The following is a 22,221-nucleotide window of genomic DNA, read 5'->3' on the forward strand; positions in this document are numbered from 1 at the left end:
CGGAAAACGATATCAATTTGGTTGTTTTTTTTTTTAAATATATTTTTTGATTGGCTCAACCGGTCCAACCACCTGAATCACTAGTTTTAGACTTAAACTGACCAAATCAACCCGATTTGATGTAAACCAGTTAGATAAGAGGCTCAGACCGATCAAATATCCGGTTCATGGTTGAACCAGTCGGACCAATCAGTTTGAGCCAAGTTTTATAACATTGACTACGGAACACTATGCAATGATGGTTCTGTCAAATTGATGATTGTGCAATGATGAGCACAGAAAATTGGAATAGGAGGGGCACAACTATGTTTGCGGGTACATAGAAAATAAGAAAATAAATATATATCTCATGTGCATACTTTCAAATTATTTTATTCTTTAATAATAGAATTATGTAATATTGATTTCCTATTGTACATAGCACACAACCTCATTGTCTCATTATCCTAAATATTAGGAAAAAAATCAACTTTAATGTAAAAATAAATATTGATCAAATCAAATATTTGACTATCTTCCTAAATGAAATAAAAATTAGGGATAAACATTTTAATAATAAGTAAAATATATATATAGTTAATGTAAAACCTTTTTTTTTACAGTATCGTCCAACATTCATGTACAGTACTTCTATTGAATAAGTCAATCATGATTAACATATGAATAATAAATGTATTAATAATGTAATTTTTTTACACGGCCAATGGTCAATGCATAAACTATCTTCTTTATTTACTAGAAAATAAAATTTATATATGAAAACATATAGAACCCATGTCTTACCCAATGTTAAAAGATTGCACCCATTGTTTGTCCATGGAAGAGTGAAAGTAAGAGCACAAATTTTGATTTTGTGGTTAATCTTTTGTATTATTATGATAGGATAAAATCATATTTACAAGTTGCCAATGAAGTGGTGGAGTTATATTAGGAACCATAGATATATTTATAGAGGAAAATATGTATATACTGACACTATAATAATTTTTAATATTGTCGATGTATCATGGACCTTATTCATATTTAATATTATTGACTTTTAAATATAAGTAATAAAATGACGTACTGATTGTGTATAAATCTTTACACTTATGTACGATTTCATATGGAATATGGAGGAATTATGCTATGCGTGTCTTGGCAATACCATATTCGTTTAACAGAATTATTTGATTAAAGTATCAAAAAGGTGTTGGACACAATTTTACAACACATTTCATTTTACAATTTCCACTCTTATATTCTTGGCATGACAAAAAAAGGTGCACCATTTATTCTATTCTTTAATAGATTGCACACATATTTGTTGTGTGATTACTTGTCAACATTTTCACAAGTGGAAACATGATCTCTTTAATACATTCTCTATTATTAAATGATGTTTTATTATGGGTATTCAAAATCCACAATATTTCAAAATTAAACCATAGAACTGAATGTGATTGGATTGTGTTAGATTATTATTTTTTAAATAATCGATTTTGTTTGGTTTTTAAATCCAACTCTAGGAATCAGACCGATCCAATCACATTAGTTTGCCTTATTGGGAATATGCACAAAATTGTGTTTTTAAGTATTTAAAACTTAAATTTGATAATGTTTTAAAATAAGCTAGAATGTAAATTGAACAATTAATTAGTCATATAACAAATTCAATAATATTCATTTGATATGTCTACAAACATGTGCTTGCTAGCTAATATTTCCTCACGAAGGTAAAAAAATTAACACTGCAGATATGATATTTCTTTTGATAAATATAACTATATTGTTATATTTATTTTCTTCTAATATACAAGAATAACACAATAAAGAAAGAAAATAATGTCAATAACCACTATATCCAATTGTTTCTTTTTGTAATGAGAACATCTTGGTATTACTCTCATGACATTAACTATGTGATATTTGATATAGTAATTTTTAAGTTTATACCATAGTTGTTTTTTTTGTTTAAATTAACATGTTGGTATGAACAAAGTTATGGATTAGTGACATTATATCTTTTTAACATATGTAAATAATATTGTGACATTATTAATGTAAATGTATGTAAACTTGCCACTTTAAAGTGTACTAAAGTTAATATTTTAATAGTGTTTATAATTTTTGAAGTAAATATGTAGAGTTCTAATCTTAATATAACAAAAACCTGTCCAAACCATATATATTTAGATTGGATTAGATTATGTCTTAATATAAAGTTTTAAACAAATTAATTATGTGCTTAAATGAAATAATTTTATTTTGTTTAAAAGTTGATATAAACCGACCACAAACACCTATATATTTTATACAAGACTCATTAAATTACCTGGATCTACTTTTGATTTTTAATTGATCTTACACAAAATTTAAAACTTACTCAATAACAATGAGTATCTTAAAAGAGTGTAATATGTTAGGCATATATTAAAATATATCTTTAATAGACTCGACCTTATATAGAAAACAAAAGAAAATAATAAAATTAAACATAAGTAAAAAGTTGCTTGTTTAATAAATAAAAAATTAAATATGGTGAACTTTGGTTTTATTCCCTATTTTATTTTGTTGAGTTCTGATTCTTTTATATTACAAAATTTTTATTTTAGTTTCTAGTAATCAAATATACGACACATATTATGTTAATTGGTTATATGATCCATCGTGGTATTGACACATCAAAGAGGGGAACTAAAATAAATAGTCGAAGTAATAAACTAATTAACCAAACGTATTAGTCTAGTAGCGTAATGTCTTACTAGATCCCCCAAGGTTGATGGTTTAATTCATGCGAGCGACAGTGGTTGGAAAGAACAACCACGAATTCTAAAAGAGATTAGGGATAAGGATCATCTGTCCCAAAAAGACCATGTCCTCGTATTCCTAACTAATAGCATTTCCCAAAATAATATAAAATATTAACTTATGTTTTTTTATAAAAAAAATTCCAATTAAGTAACATATTTTGATTGGTTTGGTACACCTTTGAGGACACCAACGAGTACAATAGATTTTTATTCAATGGATTAATTCATTACCTAAAAAGATGGGATGATACACTCGTTAGTACAAAAAAGTAATAAATTAAAGTAAGGACTAAAAACTAACCAAAAAAAATAGAGTATCAAAAGAAAAATTACATATATTTTGTGGGGGTTAAAAATTTATTTTAATAAAAAAGTTAGTAAATGAAAGTGGAGGATGACTTGAAACTTTCTAGTTATCCTCAATTAGCGGGAATAAGAATAGTCTAATTAGAGGATACTTTTGCAAACCGTTTAGTGGATAAGTTTTACTTTGCTCAAATTATTGGTGAGCATGAGCTTCGTTGGTTCGGGTAAGATTTGTCTTATTCGATCCTACATGTTGATAGAGTTATTTTTTGAATCTAGACTCGATTCTACATGTTGATAGGGTTATTTTTTTGAATTTGAACTTGACCCTAGACTTGAAGCTAATCCGATTAAATATAATGTTACCTCATTTAGATAAATTGTTTTCAATATTTTACTTATTATTATGTATATATAATTTGATATATTAAATGATATTTGTATACATGTTGTTAATCATATATATAATAAAAAAATATAGGACCAGTGATACTTTCGTACAAATAGATCTCATTCTTCTATACACAATTAAATAGAAAGACATACAAACATGATAAGTGAGTAACCATGAGATGAGTCATGCTTTTTCCCTACCCTAAATATTGTTCGGGTCTAATTTTTGAGTCCAAACTTAGTCTTAAACCCGATGAAACCCGGTCCTATTTGAACTCAATCATGATTGAGCCAAACCGGATGAATGAATACGACCGAGTCCTATTCACCCCTAGTTCAAATCATAAACGCATGAATAAACTCATTGGACACTACCCAATTTATAATCTACCACAAGAGAATAGAATATTTATTAATACCCTTTTTCTTAAAATTATTTTGCTTGAAAAAATATTGCCTAAATTTTTATTTAACTCCTTGAAAATGCCATGTAACTGAGTTGATAAATCTAAGCTTATATATGATTATCACTTACAAGTTAAAATGTCCAAACGTTTTCTTAAAAATATATATTTCTTTCAAGCTCGACAATCTATAAACTTAATGGTAAGATAAGGTTGTTCTAGTCTAGTCGAAACTTCGAGTTCTAAGAATATAATTAAGTTAAAAATTTAGTCGGAAAAGATTTGCTACTCCTATAGTCCTATCCAACTCCAATCCATAATACAAATAGTTCATACTCTTTCTATCTAGTATCATACTTACATGTTTTTTCATTTAGTTTACGTACCAAATTTAGTTATACATGTACTTATTTCAATTTAGTCCCTCATGTTTTTTGACCTTACCAATTTGGTCTCTACCAACTTGAAAAATTCAAAATGATCCCAAAAATTTCAAATGTGGGTCAAATTAGTCATTTTTAAAGTATTTTAAACACTTGGTAGAGACTAATTTGACCCATGTTTCAAATTTTTTGAACCATTTTGTGTTTTTCAAGTTTTAAAGGAAGGTCGAAAAACACGAGGGAGTGAAATGGATAATTACCCGTAATGTAAAAAGGTAATGAGTACTATATAAATGAGTATTGTAGACAGTAACCAGTATGCATGATATACCTTGGCCACCCTCTGCATGCATATTGAATTGTAGAATTTGTCTCCACTCCTATATACTTTAAATTTCTACACTTTCAGCCATGAATTGATTATATCCGGTGGCGGTTCGATCACTTTCCGGCGAAAAAACTAGCCGCCACCATACCTTCCAAGTCCCCCCAGTGGAGAAGCATAGGATCTTATCATCTAAGGATATTACAGAATGTGCTTCACAGAATCAGTTCCAGCATATAAACCAAATCTTTTTTTCCTTTTCCAACCCAATATATAGTGCAAATTAACATTGTTTTTCCATTGAACATTCACACACATACCAAATATTCATAATTTGATACAAAGATAAGAGAAAATGGTGAAGTTTTCTAAGCAGTTTGAAGGGCAATTGATTCCAGAATGGAAAGAAGCTTTTGTAGATTATTGGCAACTTAAGAAAGATCTGAAAAGATTAATCCATGTTCCTAATAATGCAAACAACATTTCCAACAAAAGCCAAAGTGCTTTTTCTTCATTAAAAAAGTGCTTTTTATTTGGCCATCAACAACATAGAGAGCATAGACCAATTCAAGTAAATATCTTTCCTTTCATTCACATAAATATTGTAAATGGCTTGCAACAATTAAATATGGCACCGAACATATATATATATTGCTGGCTGAGTCACGACCAGATCGGTATCTTTAAACACAAGTGACACATGATCGTTGTTTTTTGTTCTTTTACAGATCCATAGGAAGCTTGCTTCTGCAACAAGTAAAGAAGACATGTATGAGACTGAGGTGCTAGATCAATTTGGTGACAATGATGTTACTAAGGAACTTTTTGCATGTTTGGATCAGCAACTCAATAAGGTTAATAAGTTTTATAGGACAAAGGAGAACGAGTTTACGGAGAGAGGAGAGTCCTTGAAAAAACAAATGGATATTCTTCATGAACTCAAATTTGCATTCATGGAGAAGCACGGTAGAGGGAATTCTTTCAATGACACCAAAGAGAATCAATCTATATCATTCACATTCTCAAGTGGTAAGTAACTTTTCAACTACCTTTATGAGGGGTCATATTAACAAGTGCTCTATAGGAAATTATGCATTAGAAAGTATAAACATTAGAATTTTCGACCCGTAATATGGTAGTTTTGTTAGTCTCCACAACTGTCTCATGCCTGCAGTTGTGGCTGCATCAGTCATGTTCTTTTTCATAATTACGGTGAATGCAATGTAACTATAATCGCAAATTAAGACCACGGTGATGAATAATCATGTGTATGTAATATATTTCTAAACTTGGAACAGAGGAGGACTCTGTTAGGAGAATACTTCAAACCGAAGAGGACTCAGTTAGGAGCAGAGAAATGAAGGAAGAAATGCAGGACAATTGCACAGACAATTTGGAGCAAAATGAAGTACCCTTTTCCGATTCCCCTCGACCAGACGAAACCATAAAATCGATGCAGACGAAAGGAGAAGATTGGAACTTGAGGACGCCATCTTGCCGTATCGTCAATTACCAAGGGAAGAATGTAAGGATAAACATTCCTTTGACAACGCTGTCTCGAGCTTTCTCGGCAATTAGTTACCTTGTCAAGGAAGATTTGCTCAACCAATCTTCAAGAAAATGTGGTCCAGAAAGTGGTAAACTTCATCTTAATAAAGCAAAACTACACCATGCAGAAAAGATTATCAAAGGAGGTTTTGTTGAGCTATATAAGGGCCTAGGATATCTCAAAGTCTATAGGTACATACCAATTTTCTTTGGCATATATGTCTATATTTGTGTAATAGTAAACTTGAAAATATTATACTTTCCTCATTTCAGGAACTTGAACCTGCTTGCATTTATAAAGATTCTGAAAAAGTTCGACAAGGTAAAGAGTCTTAGATACTTCAAGTTTTATGCGAGGATCGGAGGAGGAGTACTAACTGTTAACGGATATTTTTAGTTAGTTCTATTATCCGCTTTACTTTCTAGTTAGTTAGTTATTAGTTCGTTAGCCTTTTTCATTTGCGAACTCGTTCAATAATTCACAAATTAATTCAATCAACGAAGTTCATTTCTTTGCTTGTTCTCGAATTCCAATACTAACAGATATATTTTCTTCTCTTTCAGATCACTGAGAAACATATTCTTCCAATATATCTAAAAGTAGTTGAGAGTTCATATTTCAACACCTCAGACAAGGTAAATAACTACAACTTGACACAAACAAAAAACTGTCAACAAAAGTATCTTATTCTCACCATGCAATTCTTTGATGAAAAATTTGTTTTGATTGTTTTTTAAAAAATATTTTTTGATCAACTTGGTCGGTCCAACCGGTCCGACTATCCGATTCACATATTTTAGGCTTAAACGGATCGAATTGATCCGATTTTGATGCAAAATTGGTTAGATAAGAAACTCGGACTAATCAAAGTCTTAATGGCAGGTGATGAAATTAACTGAAGAAATTGAGGAACTATTTGTCAAAAAATTTGCGCAACATGATCATAGAAAGGCTATGATATACCTTAAGCCAAGTCAGCGTAAAGAATCACATGCTGTAACTTTCTTCATTGGTGAGCAAATTTAAGCCTTATACTCCAAATTTTCTATTCCATCTTTTGTTTTTCAATCATTTTGGTGGAGAGCTTTAAGCTTTTTTTGGACCCTTTAAACCATTAGGGTCTCAAAAGAATCAAATCAACCGGCTTAAAGGGTCCGTAACTGTAATCCATAACGAAAGAAAATATGAGTTCTATTTTATGTTTGTACCGGACCTACAAAATATCAGGACCGACACTGAGTCATGACATGTCTTAACTAATCAGAAACCATGACACGAGGTTATGGTATACTTTATGGAATATCGAATATTATACGAAGTGGAACCAAAGTGAAAAAACATCCGATTTCGTCCTACGCGCTAAATGCTACCTAATTGTGTTTCATCAACACCATCTTTTATGCAAAAGTTCCATAAGATTTAGGAGCAATAGTACACATTGCAAAGCATGTTACTTGTAAAATTAACTGAATCTGCAAAATGAATTCAGGAGTATTTTCTGGATGCTTTTTGGCACTTTTGGCTGGATATGTTATAATGGCTCATGTAACTGGACTCTACAAACGACAACGAAAATCGGTCTACATGGAAACTGTTTACCCTGTGCTTAGGTAAGATAACATGCTTTCTTAGCAGCATATTACATTCCTGTTTGATATAAGTATAGCATTAGAGCAGAAAATAAGTCATTAGTTGTTCTTTTGTTTTTGCAGCATGTTCAGCCTTATATTTTTACATCTATTCCTATATGGCTGCAACATTTTTGCGTGGCGAAAGACTCGTATAAACTACAGCTTCATTTTTGAATTGGCCTTAACCAAGGAACTAAAGTACAGAGATGTATTCTTAATTTGTGCAACGGCGATGGCTGCCGTGGTCGGGGTTATGTTCGGTCATTTAACTCTACTAACTAAAGGGTATTCTTATGCCCAAGTTCAAGCCATTCCTGGCCTACTTTTTCTGGTAAGTTGTTGATTTTGTACATTGCAGTTAACTTTCACTTCATAAAATTTTCTGTTTTTTTGTACTTGTCTATTGTCTAATACTTACTTGACTACATTTTCAGGCCTTCTTACTAATACTTGTGTGTCCCTTCAACACTATATACCGATCAAGCCGTTATCGTTTTCTCCGTGTGATGAGGAACATAATTTTGTCACCCCTTTACAAGGTACAATGTTTTCCGAAGAGCATCATAATGCCTTTTAATTGTGTCATCAGACACAAAAATGCAGGGTATACACTTAATGTTGTGACCATAATTCTTACCGGATTCTCGTCTCCATAGGTTGTCATGCTGGACTTTTTTATGGCTGATCAACTTTGCAGCCAGGTATTGTCTTATATGAGAAATTGTTTTGAAAAATAAAGGAATGTACCTTATAACTTATAAGCAAAGTTCAACATTAATGTTACTTATCACTTCATTTATGTATAGGTACCAATGCTTCGGAACATCGAATACGTGATTTGTTACTATATAACTAGTAGCTACAAAACTCAAGACTATGGATACTGCATGAGAACAAAGCATTACAGAGATCTTGCTTATGCTGTGTCATTTCTACCCTATTATTGGAGAACATTGCAAGTAAAGTTTTTTCCCTCTCATTAAGCATGTTCTCAAATGTGATGATTTAGAAATGGAGTGAACTAATGATTCCTTTAAACTCGTGTCTAGTGTGCGAGGCGATGGTTCGATGAAGGGGACACGGGCCACCTATTCAATCTAGGCAAATACGTGTCAGCGATTTTAGCAGCCGGAGCTAGAATGGCTTATGAGAAAGATGGGAGTTTTGGATGGCTATGTGTTGTTGTGATCATGTCAATTGCAGCAACTGTTTACCAACTGTATTGGGATTTTGTGAAGGATTGGGGTTTGCTACAAATGAATTCCAAGAACCCTTGGCTTCGGGACGAATTAATGCTTCGCGGAAAAACAATCTACTACTTCTCCATGGTAACTATACTATAGCTGCTAGTATATAACAACAATAACCAAGCCTTTATCTCACTATGTGGGGTCGGCTACAAGGATCGAACAATGCTAAAATGTCCTATCATACTAAGCAGACATTATACAACTTAAAAGTGAGATTCCTAATATGCATCACATAAGATAAGAGCAGAAAATTAGATTGTATGCAATATTAAGCAAACATTATAGAAGCAAATTATGACTTATTTCTAGATTTTATTAAAAATATGAACCTTTTTATCTTAATGATTATCTTGATCATGAAAAACTATGGTAATTTATGCAGGGATTAAACCTTATTCTGAGGCTTGCTTGGTTACAAACTGTTCTTCATTCGAGTTTCGAAAATGTTGATTATCGAGTAACTAGCTTATTCTTAGCAGTGGTTGAAGTTATTAGAAGAGGCCTATGGAATTTCTACAGGTAAATCCACTTCTATAACTATTAAAGGCATAATTTATTTACCAACAAAGACATTGGACCAAAATGTTAATGATTTGATTCCTATGAGCAACACTTGTCGGTAGAAATGACAACAGAGCAGAGCAGGTAGGGTCGGGTTTGTGCTTACCCAACCCCAAATCCGAAATCCAAAACCCAAACCTGAAAATTGAGCTCGGGTAAAATCCGAACCCAAACTCGATCACATCGAGTTTTTCCCGTTAAATTCGGGTTGGGTTCGAAGGGTACCCACAGATTCGATTTTCATTGTCATCCCTACATGTTGCAAGGGGCAGCCACAACCCCGGAAGAGTATCAATTGTACCCAACCCGAACCCAAAAATTGAACTAGGATAAAATCCAAACACAATCACATCAGGTTTTCCCCACTAAATTCAGCTTGAGTTCGATGTGATACCCAAATGTTCAGTTTTCATTGTCATCCCTACATGTTACAAGAGGCAACCACATACCCAGAACAGAATTAGTTCCACATACCCCGAACAGAATTAGTTACTTATCTTGAGTTATACAAAAAAAAAGGCATAATTTATCTGAACTACTAATAACATTAAGAGAATAACGTATCTCCTCATATTAGGAGATAATTTATCTCCTCTGACCAGTAAGATGTGTGACATATGTATTATTTTGTTTATTTTTAAAACTATTTTTATAGAAAATGATGAAACATGACACATGTCATGATTTCAGTCGCAGGAGGAGATAACTTATCTCCTCCTTATACCAGGAGATACTTCATTCCCTAACATTAAATCTTGTAAAGTCTTGTTGCATGATTTAATAAGTAAGATTTTATTGGTCCAGATTGGAGAATGAGCACCTCAATAATGCTGGAAAGTTTAGAGCTATCAAGACAGTACCACTTCCTTTCCATCAAGTGGATGAAGAAGATTAATGCTGATTCATGTAAGGGATGCTTCTAAATAAATAATTCAAGAAGCATAGAACTTATTCTCATACAAGTTGATGAACTTTGGTTAACGTGATTCTTTTTTTAGTGGACTTAAAAGATCATGAAGTACATAGTTTTAAATTATAGTTGCGGTTGCAATTGTGATTATGGAAGAAACTGTAATATTGTAACCACATTTACGATTTCGTGTAACAATGTAATAAAACATACTCAATTGTATACACAAAATTTTCATTAACAAGAAATAGAAATGAAATGAAAGAGTTTTCCTCATTCAAAGACAAGAGGAAAAAATGATTATGCCCCTCATTTCTTGGGCCTCAAGTTTCAACATCAATGACAAAAATAACACCATTGGTGCTCCTTATACTAGTGAAGATTCATTGCCCTCAATCTCTACTGCAAGTGTACATTTGGCCATGATGTTAGTCACGTTGCTTCCGTAGTTACATAATTCTCTCGTTTAGCATACTATATATTGCAGAACGAACCGCGTACCCGAGTAAACCATTTATCCAAATGAATCACGTAACCTTACTTGTACTATGGTTGCTTCTAAAACATTTCTATTGACACGCCTTGGATTGGAGATGTTAACATTCATTGGGTATCATTCTCCTATCTAGGGATGGCAACGGGCATGGGCGAGTAGTGCTTTCATGTGTTCAAACCCGCAATATTTGTGGGTACTCGTGCGGGTAGCGGGTATTTACGGGTACCCAGCAGGTTTTTAATTTTAACTATATATTTATATAATTTGTAATAATTAATATGTAAAAATAATTGTAACATGAATAATATGATATTTATATGATAAGTTTATTATCATAGTTAAATATGTGTAATTTATTATGAAATAATAATAAAGGATATGATATATAATCTTAAAATAATAATAAATATATATAAAAATTTAACTAAAAACTAAATATATAAATTTGCGAGTACCCGCGGGGCAGGTATCACAAATTCACTCCCGCCCATAAGCTATTATTGCGGTTATCCATTGCGGATATTTTCACGGGTATCCATTGGTCGGATTTTTTTGTCATCCCTACTTCAATCTTCTTTTCTTTCCCTTATGTCTTAAATTCTTCTTTTGGTTGTAGTAAATGCATTAGAGAGTATCTTAGTTAAGAACTATTCAAGAAAAAATAATAATAATATAGGTGATTTCCTCAATTGTGAAGATTTATATATAGTCAGTTCATCATTTACCATTCATTTGTATTACTTTTATTTAAGAGTAAATAATAATTAAAAATGAATTATGAATAATATAATAATGATATAAAAACTCTTATATTATCTAGTCATATATCTTTTCTCTCTTATTACTTATGATATTACATATGATTTTGTTGAATATTTTGTTATCTAGTACTATGATCATGATTGATGTATAATTAAATTGAGTGGTTGACTTCAGTGTATTAAGTATGAGATCATTCGAGACTATTAAAACTGCAACAAAAAATAAAAGAAAATATAGTAGCCTTGCAAGAAAAGAAAATATATCACATGTTCTCACAATTTCCATGTGTTGGGTTTATTCAAGTTTGAAGTCTCACATTGGATAAGTGGGGAAGAGTGAATGAGTTTACAAGGAGGAAAGACCCATGAAACTAATGCTTTAAGGTTTTGGTTCAAGACGTGGTGTCTCACTTGTGACTCTTCACTCTTCCTATTACCCATGTAATAATGGAAATCCCCGGTGGTTAGAGGCTCCCCGGTCACAGTTTAGGTCCAACACCATGAGAATTTTTTTAAGATTGTTTTTATAAATAATAAATACTCATTTCCCCTTATGTTTTACTTTGGATTCTTATATTGATTTAAATTTTCACATATAAATTTTATTTATTTCCTTATGATAAATAAGGGCCTTCATTTGGTCCTGGCTGTTTACTCTACCTACAAGAGTTTGATAGTTGTTAATGTGTACAACTTTATATTTTCTTAATGGGTATGAGATTTTATCATAAAAATTCACCCAATTAATTTCATTTATTATTATGGGATTCTCTAGTTTATATCAAATATCACACATGGATTTCATTGGATCACATACTGTTTATGGGGTTTGTGGTAAAGAAAGTATTGTAATATAATAATAAAGAAAAAGGGAGGACCATTTACTTTCAAGTTGAGGCTAACTCATATGTCTCATTAGATCAATGACAAGTTTGTTCAAGTAGTATATATTTGTTTTCGATAAAGTTTTAAATCGAGCTTGAGTTTCATATATGGAAGAAGTTCAACCAGGAAAGTTAGCCTCATTTATATAGATTTCCATGTCAAATCAGACAGGATTGTCTACCATATTACACATATGGCTAGAAAAAATTTCCATGGCCATTGGAGAAGCTTGGGACACGAGGAAAAGAAATAATTCTCATTTGAGTATTAAATTTATGGACTATTAGTATAAATATGTATATACAGTTAATATATTATCTACCGTTTATTTGGATTACTTTATTTAAAAAGCTAATGATAATTGAAAATGAATAGTGTATGATGAACTGGCAATGTAAAAATTCTTACACTATCAATATATACATTTTTTTTTTTGAAAAATCATTCAAACTATGATGCCAAACTTGTCGGATCAATAACTTCAAGTTTTTACCGTTCATTCGGTATTATCCGATTATGATTGCCCGAATAAAGTCAGGTCTCATCGGGTTTAGGGTCGAGTTTGAGTTCAAAAATTAGATTCGATCAATATTTAAGACCAGAAGGGACCAAACATGACCCTACTCGACCTGACTCATGGTCACTCACTCATCGTGTTTGTATGTGTCCATATTGAAATGTGTAAAGAGTAATGATACATTTTTTGCCTAAAGTAACATTGATTATCTATTTTTCATCATGATTAATAATATATATACATATATCATCTTATATGTCAAATTGCATACTCATAATAATAAACAATATTAAGAAGATTTTATCTCAAATGAGTATGCGTTATATTTAGTCGGGTCTAACGTCAAGTTCATGTTTAAAGGCTAAATCAATTGATATTTAAGGTCAAGTTAGTTTCGAGTTTAGGTCCGAGTTCAAAAATTGACCCAGCCAACATTTAAAATCGATAAGGAATAAACCTTAATTCGTCCCAATACGACCTATGCTCAAATAATATTGATTGAATATAAATGATAAATCATATTAAAAAACTCTTATAAGTGTATATATATTTTTTCTCTAACATTTAAAATGTTTGACGTTTTTCATCTAAATTTTGTATTATAAGAATTTTTGTAAACAATTTGCACCTAAAATAAAATAAAAATATGTCAACATCCTAAGCTTTTTTTTCGTACATTAGAAAAGACAGAATTAAACATCCTAAGGTTTTTTTTGGTACATTATAAAAGACAGAATTAAACATCCTAAGCTGTTAAACTGAAAGTCAAAACCCAATAGGCCCCACATTCCACCAACCAAAATCATTCAACAAGATAGCCCCTCTCTTTCTCTCTCTTAATATATTGCACCATCATGATCTGCTAGACATAAGAATAGTGGAACATATCTATTGTCGTGACTTTGTGCTATTTATGTATTATGAGATTGTGATTGGTCAGAAAAATACTTAATAATTAAACTTTAATTTAAATATATTTTTTTTGGCTAATCAAATGCTCATGAATACAGAGTAACACAATATATGAGACATCATATGTGCCAAAAATAAGAAGATAGATGTGAAAACCCGAGCTTATGGGGGCTGATTGAATGGTATAAACTTGTCTATGATATAATACATCAATTATATCAAATATATAAAATTTGCTAAGACCAATTAAAAATAAGTTAGGATTATTGTTGTTTATCTATATCTATACTATATATAAAGGCAAAATATGGTGTAACTTCCACCATGGTGTAATTTCTATTTCCTATTTTATCATTCACATTATTTAATTTTTACAAAAAGATCATATAATCATAAATAAACATCACCAACACATTAATTAACTATATTTTTCACATTAAATTGAACATTATCTTAAATACATAAAAATTATAACAAATACATTCTAATTCTAAAAATAAAATATATAAAAATTGAATACGTAGTATCATGTAATATTGACCGGCAGGCACTTCGTGCATGCCTGTACACACTAGTTTAAATTATGTTGTTATATTAACCAATTTTCATTTAAAATTATATTTTTATAAAATAACATTTTTTTTATTATAAATTAACTTAATTTTTATCAAAATATTATTATTGAGGATCAAACATGTAAGGAAAATATGATATAACATAAAGTCATATATTTTATTTTAATAAATGTTATAAATAAAAATAAAATATTTATATTTTTTATTAATTTTTTAATATTAATATAAAAGGAGAGAAAATATACATTGATAATGTAAGAAATTTATATTACCATTACATCATTTACTATTCATTTTTAATAGAGTTAATTACACTGACACACCCTGAGTTTTACTGAAATTACATAAATCACCCCTCACTTTTTTATATCTACACAAACCTCTCCTAGTTTTTATACTTTCATTACACTGACCACCCCTGCATAAAAAATACGTGTAATTTTTAAATAAAAAATGTGATAAATGCAATTAAGTTAAACAAAATATCGTATATTATGAAGAAAAATCCAAATAATATACAAATCAATGTATCATTATTATTTTTATTAAGTTAAAGAGATATTGTTTAAATTGCTCTTATACTATATCATAAAGAACCAATAAAGAACGAAAAATAATAAAGATGTATCGACTCATATATTATTTGAACTTATACCATGTTTTGTTTAACTTAATTACATTTATCACATTTTTTGTTTAAAAGATTGCATTTATTTCCCATGCAGGGGTGATCCGTGTAATGAAAGTATAAAAATTAGGAGAATTTGCGTAAATATAAAAAATTGAGGAATAATTTATGTAATTTTATTAAAAGTCAAAGGTATCACTCTTTTTAATATGAATGAATAATATTAGTATATCACTAACATAACATAATATACGGTTAAATTATTGAACCAACGTGTAGATTTGCTCACAAAACCAATCCAAGTCAAGATTTGCTCCGAAAGTGCCAATTGTCTCCATCCATTCTCCTCACAAAACCAAAAAAAAATGGCATCTCACACATTCTCCATATCCATTCCATCCCTTCCTTCAACAACAACAATGTTCTTCAAACAAAAGCAAAATGATCACAATGACCCTTCAACAACAACCCTTCTTCTCTCTTCATCTTCTTCTTCTTCATTCATGCCCATCAAACCAATTCTTTCTAGGACCTCAAGTTTCAACAATACATATGATACCAACATCAAAAACAAGACCAACACCATTCTTGGCCCTCCTTCTTCTTCCCACCAGAACCGGAGAAGGCGCGCCGCAAGCGAAGATTCATTGTCATTGTCATCATCATCATCATCCATCTCTAATGTCACTCATCAAACCAAGTCTTCATTTGGACATGATGTTAGACATGTTGCTTCGCAGACTTTTCTCTTGACCCGTCTTGGATTGAAGATGTTAACTTATCTTGGGTATCTCTCTTTTTCTTATATGGTATATTCATCAATTGTATTAGAGAAAGTGTTTAGGTAACATGTTTTGTACAATATATCATAGAATCTCGCTTAAGGTGGTTTGGACATGTCGGGAGAATACTTTTAGAAGCGCATGTATGAGGAGTAGATTAGATAGAGGCAAAAGAGACCAAGAAAAACTATAGGTCAAAACATGATGATGGACTTAGTTTTATATGGTTTGTTTGTAGATATGATTTACGATAGAATATTACGACGTTGTTTGATGTAGGTAGCATACTCCACCTAGTGGGGTTTGGTTGCTGTTGTTGTGTAAAAGTTGGTATTTTGCTTAATTGGTTGGAGATATGATCATAAAATTTATCCAACTTATATGAATTTTTTATTGTCGATTTTATCTGAAGTTGCAATTTTGTTCTCTCTTGTGTATTCAGGTTTGTCATTTATATCGTATTCCATGTCAATGATTTTAAACCAGTTCATCAGTATGGGAGGAAAACATGTACCTGATCTTTAAGAACGTTGTTATTTTTCGTTTGTTTATTTGGAGATTCCAGTCGACCCTACCCGGTGGGATAAAAGCTTGATTGTTGTTGTTGTTGTTGTTACTTGGAGATTCTTGTTTGCACTTATGTTCTTCATATTGATGAATGCTGGTGTATATTGTATACTTCGATGTGTCATCAATTGGTGCAATTAGGTGTCATGGGGTTTGGACTGTAAAATTTTGGTAAACGAATATTTGAGACATGTTTATTATATGGAGTTGAAAATCAGAACCAGAATATCAATTAGAGTCTCTAATGTTTTTAGCATTGTCATGCTATGTTAATGTCTTTTCCTCTTCTAGATCCGAGATATAACTAGATCACCTCTGAACTTGCCTCGGATAGGTTGTGACTGATAGAGTCCTCCTCATGTGGCTGTTCCGGCAGCAAAGTGCCTGCAACAATACTCTGATGCCCAAGTGATGCCTAGAGGGGATCACTAGAATCCGGAAAGAGGAGAACGTGACCAACTTTTTGATTCTCTTACCTATCCTAATTATTTAAGAGGAGAACATTGGAACGAACACCATTTTAGATTCTAATCGATGCTAAAACATGTTTCGTTATGTTCCCTGTGTCTGTGTTTTGTTATTTGTGAGAGATCCAAAGATATATATATAGAGAGAGAAGGGATTCACTTACTTCAAGATTAAGTGGAAAAAACTTACTCTACATCCTATCCATCCATTCTTGAGAAATCCAATGGTTTAGATCTACTCACTAATTCAAACCATTGGATTTTCCAAGAATGAATGAATAGGATGCGGAGTAAGTTTTTTCCAGTTACTCTTGGAGTAAGTGGATCCCTCCCGATATATATATGAAGAGAGATAGAGAGAGCAAAGCAGAGGAAATCTGGAAACACCGAAAAAGTATGAAGTATTCTAGAGATATTTGAAGAACTAAGAGTATTAGATTTTGTACTTAAGACATTATCTTTGTATGTTTAAATTGACCAATTAACAACTGAGTGCTTCAGTATGTCTTTCGATGCAAACAGATTATAATACTTCAATGATACAAAATTTTGGTTTCGAGATAAGTTTAGTTAATTCTCTGTTTTGTAATGCTTATTTGTTTGTTGACATAGATATCTTCGCATAACTCGGTTTTGGATGCTTTTGATCATTTATTTTTATTCAGGGTAGGCTATAAATGGATTACAAGATTTCTTGCCCTAGGTTGTTATGCACTATTGCTTATTCCAGGCTTTGTTCAAGGTTTGAATTCAGTGATCTTTGACATCAATTTTATGCATATATGTCCAGATTCTGATTTGATTGCGTAAACATTTTCCTTCTGTTTTGTAGTCGGATATTACTATTTCTTCTCCAGTCAGATACGCCGAAGCATAGTCTATGGAGATAAACCAAGAAATAGGTATGCTTTGTTTATATTGTCCTCTGCATTTATAAATACCTAGAATTGTTCTAATTTTGATTAGTAGCTTAACTTATTTTGCAGGCTTGATCTCTATTTACCGAGAAATAATGATGGTCCTAAACCCGTTGTTGCTTTCGTTACTGGCGGAGCCTGGATTATCGGGTATGTGATGACCATGCTTCATTTCAAATTTGCGATTAGATGGAGACAACGAGAACACATTGATTTGTTTTCTGATTAAGAGGATATTCCTTGTTCATAGATAGCTGTTGATTATGAGCTTGAATTCTTATGTGTCTCCGATTATCAAAAGGATAAGAGGTTCACTTATATTTAGTTATTTACACTAAACATCATGGTGGTGGTAAAACGTTTTCAATTTACCAAGGCGCAATGCGAAATTGGTTGAACTGTATAATGCCCGATTAAGTTGTTAGTATTCAACTTGAGGATGAGTTTTAATTTCATAAGAAATCCATGTATTTATACATGTATATGTATGTGTGTGTATATATATATACCACTTCAGTTCTTATAAGTTTTGAAATATCTTGTATTTTTTGCAGTTACAAAGCATGGGGTTCTCTTTTAGGTCAACAATTATCAGAAAGAGACATCATTGTAGCATGCATAGATTACAGGTAACCTTTCTCTTTCCTCATTCTTCCAACAGTAACTTGCTCTATCACAGTAGCATAGTGATATCGGATTATCGGCGTGTTAACTATTTGTTTTATGGAACTCATTTTTATAGGGACTCCTTCTATCATTCCTGTTTCAAAATTAGAGTTAATGATTTAAAGTCCTTTATTATTCATTGTTGTCAGAGTTTTGTTCCTCATCCGTACATCGATTTTCATCATTTAGAAACCCTTAAGAATTTTTTAGTCCAATATCATCCTTCACTTTGGAATTGTTCAGTATTTCTTATCAACAAAAAAAAGAGTTGGTTCAATACTTATATCTACAAGTTTCTAGTGCAATATTATCTAATGTAAATCTAATGTTAAGGTATGTCCACAACATAGTTACATGATACACAGTTCTCTTTGGTACGTGTGCGGGTACGTAGTGCACGATACGTTACCCTGTTAGATACCGGTACACTATGAGTATATTTAGTAGGGTTTCTATAGCTACATAGTCGTTTCTAGTATTGTTTCTTGTAAATTTAAATCAACTTTTGTTTCACCATAGGAGAAATACCCAATGATAAAATTCTTTCTTGCTTGTTGTAACTCATTCATGTGAGTGTACATTATCGATTACTCTTCTTTTCTTTTACTTAAATTGTAGGTAAAACTCCGGTTCGTTCCTTAAAGGAAACCAGTTCACAAAAGAACCACAAATTGGTATTCACGGTTCTCTACCAAAATAAGAGAATTGTGTTTCAATGATCCACAACATGACTGCTATGAGTACATTCTTCTTATCGCAATGTTATCTAACATCTCTTCTTGCAGAAATTTTCCTCAGGGAACTATCAGTGATATGGTAACTGATGCTTCTCAAGGTATATCATTTGTGTGCAACAATATTGCTGAATATGGAGGTGACCCTAACAGGTTAATAATACTTCTCTCAACTCCAAAGTTTTCTCATCGTAGGCTCCTTTTTTTCTTCTTCTTTTCTCTAAAGGGTAGTCGGTTCTCACGATCATCGGTGGTGCCTTTTTCATTCGATTTTTTCCCGCAGAATTTACCTGATGGGGCAGTCAGCTGGGGCGCATATTGCTGCATGTGCACTTGTGGAGCATGCGATCAAAGAGGCCGGTGAAGGAGAGAGTACTTCTTGGAGTCTCTCCCAGATTAAAGCTTATTTCGGTTTATCTGGAGGGTAATTTGCTAAAGTTGCCTTCCAAACTTGTTATATTTCATGTTATCCAAGTTTATAATGCCGAAAGGAATCTTATAATTCTCATAACATAAGTTTAAACAGTCAAGAAGATGTAGCATTATCTCTTCATAATTCTCTTGTGTATAATGTTGTGTTACCAAATACTAGTACAAACCGGCACTCAAAACAAATCACAAAATGTAAAGGAATAAGGAAACAACTCGAGATTGATTTAGGATGCAAAAAGGATATAATAGGATATCAGTAATGATAGATGCGTCTAAAAGATATGCGATATCTAATATTTCTTCATTTTTGATTTTATATTTCTATGCAATGTCGTTTAAGGCAATCCCGCCTAGTAGGACTAAGACTTGGTCGTTGTTATATGAATGTTGTTTAATTGAGAAGGTTTATTATCTTAACACCGAGATTCACATAAACTTATTTGTCGGCTTTACTTCTGATGCCAATGCAGGTATAATTTGTATAACCTCATAGATCATTTCCACAGTAGAGGCCTTTATCGTTCCATCTTTTTAAGGTATATCATTCATCTCCTCATGAGTCTATGCTTTTCATTGTATTAGGCTTTCAAATGACAGTTTATATCTTACAGCATAATGGAAGGGGATGAATCCCTAAGCAGGTTCTCGCCTGAAGTAATGGTTCGAGATCCAAACTTTACAAATGCTGTCTCTTTGTTACCTCCTATGGTTCTTTTTCATGGCACTGGAGATTACTCCATACCATCAGATGCCAGGTTTGAGCTTCTTTTAAAATGGTTTTTCGATTAAAAGCCGACTCCACCTAATGGGATAAAGGCTTGGTTATTGTTGTATGTTCTTTTTCCTTTCAAAATGTCCTTGTATTTTTCAGCTGATTGACTATAAACATGTTATTTTATACAGCAAATCATTTAGTGAAACTCTTAAAGGAGTTGGAGGAAGAGCCGAAGCCGTTTTATATGAAGGGAAGACTCATACAGATGTTTTTCTTCAGGTAATTGACTACTCTGCAGGTAACATGAATCAGACAATGGCACCATATGTCGTAAAAACAAAATCTTTGGCAAGGCCATTTGGATTAAAATCCTTTCTAATAGTTTTTCTTAGAGATTTTCTCGGTCTTCATCTACCTCTGATTGTGTTATCCTTCATATGATCTTCTCTTCTAATTGTGACTTATATCGGTCTTTTTTTCCGAATGTCAAAATTGTCTTAGGTGTGATTCTGCCATCTTTCCCTCAATAGTTGACACCTCTAGTTTGCTCATTGTTGATCATATCTTTTACTCATCCAACACATTATTCTCATCTTTACAATGCTTATGTTGTGCTCGGTAGCACATTTGCTGTCCCACAAAGATGTACTACTCTATGTGTCACTACTTGTGATTCTGATAAATTTTCTCTCAATGAGTTATTCTTGTCAATTTTTCTCATGGATAACTTAACCTTCTTTGATTAGCCATTTATGTGAAATGTCGATGCCTTTCAGGATCCGATGCGAGGCGGCAAGGACGACTTGTTTGATGATTTAGTAGCATATATCCATGCTGGTGATGCTGAGGCCTGTGCCAAAGACGCAACGGCTCCTCCGAGGAGACGCCTCGTACCCGAGTTCATGCTAAAATTAGCTCATCTTGTCAGTCCTTTCTAGCCAGCAAATATAACATTCTTGATTCATTCCCCTTTGTACATAACACTATTATTGTGTCCCTCTTAGATTATTACTTTTCATCATTATTAATAGAATCAATTCTTTGGTTGTTCTAAGAACTTGAACTATTGTTTTTGTTTGCATGAAAATGTTGTATTGAATTTATAGGCTTTTTAGGACTATAGTGGTTATTACTTATTAGATTGGGTTTAAGAAGAATGATATAACCTCACTCTTGGTTTCTGAATTTTGAGTTAATTATATACCAATAAATCAATTTTTGGAAGCTTTAAATTTGCTACTTAAAATTGGTACATTGATTCATTCTAATCAAATGTGAATTTAATATTAAGTTATTGCATTAAACCTGTATTTTAAATAGTAATATGGTAAATAAATCAGAGAATGAGATTTAATCTATTTTAATGAAATGAATGTCAAACAAATTATAACTTAAATTAAATTAAACGTGCAATTTTATTTTTATAGTATATTAATATCGGTCACGATCCTCTTTATTACTTGAGAGGGAATATGCATATTTGTTATTTCACACTTAGTGTTATATAATTAATCAGAAAATTACTTAAAAATTAAATTTTAACTCAAATATATTTTGTTCAACCAATCACAAATTCATGAGAATAAAAAAAGAAAAAGGGATAGGTAACATGTGCACATGAAATATGACTTTTTTGCTGTTCATTCTACAAATATAAGTTTAC

General features: G+C 31.8%; 2 protein-coding genes across 2 annotated transcripts; both read left to right on the forward strand.

Moving 5' to 3' along the window:
• Positions 4,618-10,497, forward strand: LOC109350226 (phosphate transporter PHO1 homolog 1-like). Its single transcript, XM_019591408.1, has 14 exons — positions 4,618-5,174; positions 5,332-5,632; positions 5,902-6,343; positions 6,425-6,473; positions 6,716-6,787; positions 7,035-7,164; positions 7,642-7,762; positions 7,865-8,114; positions 8,218-8,322; positions 8,440-8,484; positions 8,590-8,742; positions 8,833-9,111; positions 9,416-9,552; positions 10,399-10,497. Exons 1-14 carry the CDS (start codon positions 4,959-4,961, stop codon positions 10,487-10,489), a joined length of 2,391 nt encoding a protein of 796 aa, XP_019446953.1. The 5' UTR covers positions 4,618-4,958; the 3' UTR covers positions 10,490-10,497.
• LOC109350230 (isoprenylcysteine alpha-carbonyl methylesterase ICME) lies at positions 15,629-21,652 on the forward strand. Its single transcript, XM_019591413.1, has 11 exons — positions 15,629-16,065; positions 17,760-17,836; positions 17,927-17,996; positions 18,081-18,161; positions 18,566-18,640; positions 19,463-19,564; positions 19,695-19,835; positions 20,314-20,379; positions 20,455-20,598; positions 20,747-20,837; positions 21,335-21,652. Exons 1-11 carry the CDS (start codon positions 15,644-15,646, stop codon positions 21,494-21,496), a joined length of 1,431 nt encoding a protein of 476 aa, XP_019446958.1. The 5' UTR covers positions 15,629-15,643; the 3' UTR covers positions 21,497-21,652.

Source organism: Lupinus angustifolius, chromosome LG06 (genome assembly GCF_001865875.1).
Source record: "Lupinus angustifolius cultivar Tanjil chromosome LG06, LupAngTanjil_v1.0, whole genome shotgun sequence".
Lineage (NCBI taxonomy): Eukaryota > Viridiplantae > Streptophyta > Magnoliopsida > Fabales > Fabaceae > Lupinus > Lupinus angustifolius.

Excerpts from the sequence above, each read along its gene's own strand:
- LOC109350226 (XM_019591408.1), top strand. The coding sequence starts at position 4,959 with ATGGTGAAGTTTTCTAAGCAGTTTGAAGGGCAATTGATTCCAGAATGG. Across the intron at positions 6,344-6,424 it reads GGATATCTCAAAGTCTATAG|GAACTTGAACCTGCTTGCAT; the intron begins GTACATACCAAT and ends TCCTCATTTCAG. Across the intron at positions 8,743-8,832 it reads ATTATTGGAGAACATTGCAA|TGTGCGAGGCGATGGTTCGA; the intron begins GTAAAGTTTTTT and ends ACTCGTGTCTAG.
- LOC109350230 (XM_019591413.1), top strand. The coding sequence starts at position 15,644 with ATGGCATCTCACACATTCTCCATATCCATTCCATCCCTTCCTTCAACA. Across the intron at positions 16,066-17,759 it reads AAGATGTTAACTTATCTTGG|GGTAGGCTATAAATGGATTA; the intron begins GTATCTCTCTTT and ends ATTTTTATTCAG. Across the intron at positions 20,380-20,454 it reads TATCGTTCCATCTTTTTAAG|CATAATGGAAGGGGATGAAT; the intron begins GTATATCATTCA and ends TATATCTTACAG.